Source organism: Chrysochloris asiatica, unplaced genomic scaffold (genome assembly GCF_000296735.1).
Source record: "Chrysochloris asiatica unplaced genomic scaffold, ChrAsi1.0 scaffold00023, whole genome shotgun sequence".
In the NCBI taxonomy this organism is placed as follows: Eukaryota; Metazoa; Chordata; class Mammalia; order Afrosoricida; family Chrysochloridae; genus Chrysochloris; species Chrysochloris asiatica.
The window spans coordinates 24,604,821-24,611,616 of record NW_006408541.1 but is presented as its reverse complement, the minus strand read 5'-3'; the positions used below and the strand labels follow the sequence as shown (position 1 = coordinate 24,611,616).

Here is a 6,796-nt window from a genome sequence, read left to right as displayed (position 1 = left end):
CCGCCCCGCCTCAGGCCCCGCCCCGTCTCCGCCCGCAGGAGCCTCGGCTCCCGCTCGCCGGCAGACTTCACCGCCTCAGCTGCCTTCGCTGCCGTCGCCGCTCCGGAGCCCGGGCCATGGCGGGCGCCGCGTCCCCCTGCGCCAACGGCTGCGGGCCCGGCGCGCCCTCGGACGCCGAGGTGCTGCACCTCTGCCGCAGCCTGGAGGTGGGCACCGTCATGACTTTGTTCTACTCCAAGAAGTCGCAGCGGCCGGAGCGGAAGACCTTCCAGGTCAAGCTGGAGACGCGGCAGATCACGTGGAGCCGCGGCGCCGACAAGATCGAGGGGGCCAGTAAGTGCACTCCCTCTGAGGGCCGCCTCGGGAGGAACTTGGGCAAACTCCCGCCCCTCCCCCCAAGCGATTCCACCCCCGCCGCGGCCCTGGTGGTCACCGGGGGCGGGGGGCATCCGGGTCCTCGGTCACCTGATGGCACGCCCACTCCCCCGCGCGGGGCCGAGGCAGCCCTTCCCCCGAAAAGAGCTCCGCTCAGCACCCCTTCCCCCGAAAAGAGCAGCTCGGTGAAACCCCGCGGGCCCCAGATCGGGCTTCTTACGGAGAACTTGGGCAGATGTGGGGCCAGCGAGGTGGGCCTGTGTGCAAGTCCAGGGCCGCGCCGTCCCGCCGCTTCTTTTGTCCTCAAGCTGAGTTTGGGAGGCCTGGGTGGGTCCGCAGAGCCCACTGCCAGGGCACAGACTTATTTGGAGGCACAGGGGGCGCTTGCCCTGAAACTTGGCCCCTGAAGGCCGCAGCCAGGTTGGGGAGTCGTTCTTGGTGCCCCTCCCGGGGTCCTGGGAGCGGCGGCTCGGGGTTTCCTGCCTCTGCCTTCCTAGGCCTGAGCTTGCCGCTGTTTGCTCAGGTCTCTGGTGAGAAGCTGGAGTTCGGGGCTTTGAAAAGTCCCCATCTCTTAGCGTGTTCTTCCCTGCACGGGGCGGGGCGTCTGTGCGTCTCAGCTTTGCCCTCCCACCCTTCCCACAAGTGTGAAGAGATGAGGGGTCTGCAGCCAGAGACGGGTTGCTTCCTGCAAAGACGCCCCCTCCCTGGCCTAGTGTTGGGGAAGGGAGAGCAGGAGGGGTAGAGGAAGGGGTCAGGAAGTGACACCCCCCCCACACACAGCCCTTCCTGGGTATGGAGTACATGCGTACTGATGATGAATTGGGTGGAAGGAAGGTCTTGTGGTGAAGCCGCCATTCTTCACTAAAAGTCCATATCTGACCAAGCCCCTTGAGAAATGGTGGCCCCTCTGTCTCCCTCTGGGCAGGATTTCTGGTCAGTGATTTGGGAGACTAGATTAGTGGAGGAAGGACAGATCTCCCCTCCCCCCCCCAACAGGATTGGCCTTGGGGACATCCCTCAGGCTGTAGGCACAGCGCCTTCCTGACTTCTAGGATGTTAGGAGTGCTCTGCCTGCCGCATGGGTGCCTGAGGGTTCCCAGATAGACATCTCCTGGGCAGCAGGCTGCGTTGTTTTCTGCCCAGCACATGACTAACAAGGCAGTTAAGTGTGTAGCACGGAGGTTGAAGGCAAGGCTGACTGGGGTTTAGCTCAGTTACCTTATCTTCTCTGAGCCTTAGTTTTCTCATCTGCCAAATGCAGAAGTAATATGTTGTTGTTATGAGCCGTGGAGTCGGTTCTGACTCATAGCGACCCTGTAACAGGGTTTCCGAGGCTGTTAATCTTTATGTTAAAGATGAGCAGAATGCCTCATCTTTCTCCCGTGGAGCATCTGGTAGTTTCGAACTGCTGACCTTGTGGTTCGCAGCCCAGTTTGTAACCACTACACTACCTAGAAGTAATATGTTGTTGTTGTTGTTATTAAGTGCCATCGAATCGGTTCCAACCCATAGCGACCCTGTACAGGGTTTCCGAGGGTGTAAATCTTTACAGGAGTAGAAAGCCTCATCTTTCTCCCACGGAGCGGCTGGTAGTTTCGAACCGCTGACCTTAAGGTTCGCAGCCTGATTCGTAACCACTACGCTACCAGAGCTCCTTAGAAGTAATATAGCCACCCATAGATGCTTTTTCAGGAGAGGGTGGTTAAATGAGATCGTGGATTTAAAGCATCTGGTACAGTGCTTGCTATATTGTAACTTGTAAGAAATGTGAGCTGTTACTACTAATACAAAGTAACGATAGTAGGCTAGAACTATCGTCCCCCATTCTTAGGAAGTAGATGGAATGTGGATGAAGAAGAGGGTGGGTGAGGGACAGGGATAGGGACCAAGTTAACTGTTACCCTAAATTGCTACTTTGAAAAAGGGAGGAAATGATACTGTTTTGCCCCAACCCACCCACTCACCTAGCACACAGAACATTGTTTCTGTAGAAAAGTATTGGGAGTTTTGCACATCTGACTCCTGGGTGTGACTTTCTTGTTTGTAAATTGGGGCCTAAACGGAAAGCAGCTGGGTGGGGGAGAGGACAGTCTAGTCCACTGAGTCTGCAGTCCTTGGGGGATGGAGGCAGGAGTGATTGCCCCCAGGGGTGGGACTGCAAGAAGCTGCAAATTCAGTGATCTCAACTGTAAATTGTAAACTGAGAGGCCTGGGGGTTTAGGCAAAGGGTATGAAAGGGACCCAGTCCCTTTGATTTGGGGGCTAAAGGACTCCTGATAAAAAGGCAAGTTGATGCTTGTGAGGTTGGAATTGGTACTTCCCACCTGTCCTGCTGCTGCCCATTCCTGGGCTCACCTTGCTCGAGGGTTCAGATGTTTGCAGCTTCCTTCTGCAGACTCTGATGGCCTGGCCTATGGGGCCCAGAGAGCAGAGGAGATTTAGGCTGTCCAGTCTTGCCCAGGTGCCTGAGGTGCCCAGCCTTTTCCTGCACATCCTGGAGACCATGCCAGGCTGAGAGCCTGAGGGGGAGAATGGGCAGCACACTCGATCCAGGAACTGCCTCTGACTTGACACTTGTGAAATGGGACCAGCACCTGTTGATTTCTAGGGCAGCACTTTGGCTCAGAGTTGGGAGGGGGTGGGGAAAGTGCTTTGGCACTAGTTGGTGTGGTGGTGTGACAGGAAGCAGGTCGGTGTTTGTCTCTTTGCTGGTTTATTGGCTTTTTATTTGGTTACAGACACCAACAAAAGTGAATAGAAGGCAATAACAGACTTCCTGCTAAGTGCTATCGAGAGAGAGACTTAGTCACGATTCTTAGGCGCAGACTCACAAGGTCCCTGGGAGATGTTTGGATTACCATCCATTTTACAGATGAGTTAATAGGGAATATAGAGAGTAAATGATGTCACAGGTACAAGTGTTCTTGTGTGACAGTCTCGGCTTTCCACATAGTGGCTGGACTGCTAGTCCCATGTTGATGCCAAACTCCAGGCTGTCTTCCCCGTGGGCCCCATTGCACCTCTGAGAAGAGAAACCTGTGCTTAGAGCCGACATGGCTGGGCAGGGCCGCCTCCACCTTCATATCCGAGCCAGCGTCAGCCTCTCTAGGCTTTGGCTTTCCCTCTGGTGTCTTCTAAGGTGAGGCGGTTCAGACCCATGTTTAGTGAGCTTGTCCAGTAGAGTGAGGGTCAGTGGTGGGCACAATAGCCATGGATGCTGACTCAAGTCTGGCTGATTCTTAAGTAGAGACTTCAAATATCAGGCCCTTTTAGGTGCCGAATGGAAACAAGTTCTTGCCCTTAGAGGAACTAAAAGAGACAATTCGTGTTTGAGTGGTAGCTTTGATGACAGTTGTGGGCAGATGGGAGAAGAAAGCAGCTAACTGCCTCAAGGAACCGGCTGGCTAGGGCTGGTGTGGGAAGCCGACTAGCTGGGAGGAGGGCTGGGCTCCAAGGAGCCTGAGGGTCCTTTCCTGTGTGGAGACCCAGCCAGGTATGATGAAGGGTTTTCTTTTTACTGGCTGGTGGTTCCCAGCAGGGAAAGGGGCCAAGAGCACGTGTCCGGATCTCCAGAGCTAGCCTCTCTGCCTGTGTGCTTCCTGTCTGACTGTAGTTTTTCCAGGCAAGTGAGGCCTCTTGGTGTTTCCTCAGCACCCCAGGTTTTCCCTCAACAGCCCTGTCAGACCTCCCTGTCCAGCTGTGGCATACTCTCTTTTTTGTGAGTCTAGGAAAGGGGTTTGCTTCACACATTACTGCAGTGGTGAGTGCCCCTACTCCTGGAACCCACCAGCCACTACCAGAATACTGTGTGTGTCACATGTGGGTTCACATATGTACGTACGTGCTATACACACATGCTCAGAACTCTGACAGACTTGAGTCGTAGTTTAGAGATCTTTGTCACTCATCTTGCCATGGGCAGTCCTTGGGATGAGAGGCACTTATTTGTTCCCTAAAAATATATTGGCCACCTCCTCCTGTTTGCTCAATGCTAGGCACTGAGGAGTCAAAAGCTGGTGAAGACACGCTCTGTGCCATGGAGTACTCCATGACTCTTGCAAGAGTCAGCCGTGGAGCCTGGTAATTAAAATGCTTGGTGTTTTGTTTGCAGGAGCTGTGTGAGTGCGGAGCCACCAGCTCTGGTTAGTAAGCTGTGGGTTGAGAGAAGAGTCAAAAGATGTGGCCTTAAAAGATTGAGGGGCTTGCGTGTGCTGGGCTGAGGGCTGGCCTTCACTCTGCAGGGCTCGGGAGTGTGTTTGCTGAGGTGTAGAGATGGGGCTAGGCCCTGCTCTGCTCAACTCTGCTCAGTAAGTTACATACACTCCATCCTATGGGCAAAGCCGGTGGCAGCACAGACTGAGGTGGGACTATGTCTGTCAGTCTGAGAGGTCATGTATGGGAGGCCAGTGTGGGACTGCAGTTTGCAGGAGAGATGATGAGGCGGGGTGGAAAGGGGCATGACCATATCTTGAAGGATGAGACAGTCAAGCTTAGGAGTTAAGCATTTGGGGGGCTGAAAGTCACACTGTCCGGGTTACAGTCCTGTTGTGCAGCTTAATTGCTCTGTGACCTTGAGCATGTGACTTTACCTCACTGGCTGTCTCATCCATAAAAAGGGGCTAGCAACAAATTTATCCACTTTCCTCTTCACAGGGTTTGTATTAGGGTTCAACAAGAATCTGCATCAAGCGCTTCATTTAAAGTGTGGCACAGTTAAAGTATTTAACACAAGAGGATCATCAGAGGGGAAGAGTGAGAACTCGCCTGCTGTGCCGAGGGTGCTGTTACCCACTCATCTGTGTGGTCAGAGTTGTTACCCACTGCTGATTCTTACAGAGGGACAGCCACTTGCCTGGAAGTATCATAGTGGCCTAGTTCCAAGTGCCCAGCCTAGAGGAGTATTGTCTGAGTGTGTCAGTGGGGATCCCTCAGTCTGCAGGAAGTGCTGTAATGCACAGCCTTGGTATGGAGGGAGGATTTCACTGCAGGCTCTCCTGTCACCACCTCACAGCCTCTGCGAACTCACACACAGCTTTTCTCACTCTGTGCCCTTTTTGTGGGCCGGGCTTCATGGATACCAGAGACAATAACTGATGTGGAAAAGACTTGATATCAGTGGCTTGTTGTTAGGTGCCACTGAGTCTGTCTCATAGCGACCTTATTCACAAGAGAACGAAACACTGCCCGATCGTGGGCCAACCTCACAACTGCTGCCATGCTTGAGTCCATTGATACTGCCACTTTGCCAGTCCATCTCATTGGGGGTCTTCCTCTGTTTCTCTGACCCTCCAGACCTTACCAAACATGATATCCTTCTCCAGCGACTTGGTCCCTCCTGATACCAGTGGCTAGGAGACTTAATTTTTTCTCTCTCTCTCTTTTTCTTGCTCACTCTCTTCTGTTCCCTCTCAGAACTAAAGCAGCCAGTGGGGACTTTCAAGAGACTGTTAAGAGAAATAGAAGGAAGAGAATGGTTTGGAATGCTTGCATTCTGTTCAGAGGAGCATGCTGTCTATGTCTCATTGAGGGAACATCTTTAAGCAGCATGGTAACAGGTGGCAAGACTCTAGGCCAAGCCAAAGGTGAGGAATGGCCTCTAACAGCTGTTGGGCTGCAGTTGGCTAGAGTTAGATTTGGGTTCAAGTCTCAGCTTTGCCTGTGACTTTGGATAAGTTACTTTAAGCTATCTGAAACTTAACTTCAGCTATAAAAATAAATTCTTCGCATATTAATAATAATCAAATGAGATCATAGATGAGCAGTAAGATTTTAGGTGGAAGTTGCACTTATTAAATTCCCAGATTATACATGTCAACTTTTGAACACTGCCCTTTAATGTCATGTGAAATTGGCCTTACTTTGAAATGATTGAACCAACAACAAATTCTTCATGACCATCACTTTCACTTGCTATGCAGCTTTTAAATGACCAGCGAGGCTTTGGGCCTTATTCTGGCACTATGGTAAGGCTCAAGAAAGCTATATGCACTTATTCCAATTTACCTACAAATTCAGCTTAGAAACACACCTAGGAACTTAATGTCATTTGTAACCCGGGGACTGCCTGTGTATACTTCCTTTGTTTCTCATCATAATTAACTGCAGAGGTATAATTCTAGTGAGCTTGTCCTGAAGTGGCTGCTCTAACAACCTGGGCTGGAGTCTGTTTCTGATGTGTTTTCTTTGTTTCCTCCCTAAGTGTCTACACAGAGCACTGGGACATCAGAATGTCTTATCAGAAAGGAATGATGACAAGAAAAACCTGGTGTTTGAATAGTGCACTAGTGTACATAGAGTGTCTTCTCATCCACTGTTGAGGAGGAGAACTGGTTGCACATGGTCAAGGAGCCTGGCTACTAACCCAGCCAGCCACTCTGAGGAAGAAAGATTCACAGCCTTGGAAACCTATGGGGCCTTTCTG

The 6,796-nt window shown here is 52.0% G+C and overlaps 1 protein-coding gene across 2 annotated transcripts in view; it reads left to right on the top strand.

Annotated features, from left to right (window-relative positions):
- Positions 1–95: 95 nt before the first annotated feature.
- The window catches only part of PLCG1 (phospholipase C, gamma 1), a 33,112-nt gene continuing 26,411 nt past the window's right edge, over positions 96–6,796 (top strand). For both annotated transcript variants that reach the window (XM_006839293.1, XM_006839292.1), the window contains exon 1: positions 96–333. In XM_006839293.1, the coding sequence (XP_006839356.1) occupies positions 117–333 (217 nt within the window). In that variant the 5' untranslated portion in view covers positions 96–116. The remainder of the gene's footprint in view (positions 334–6,796) is intronic.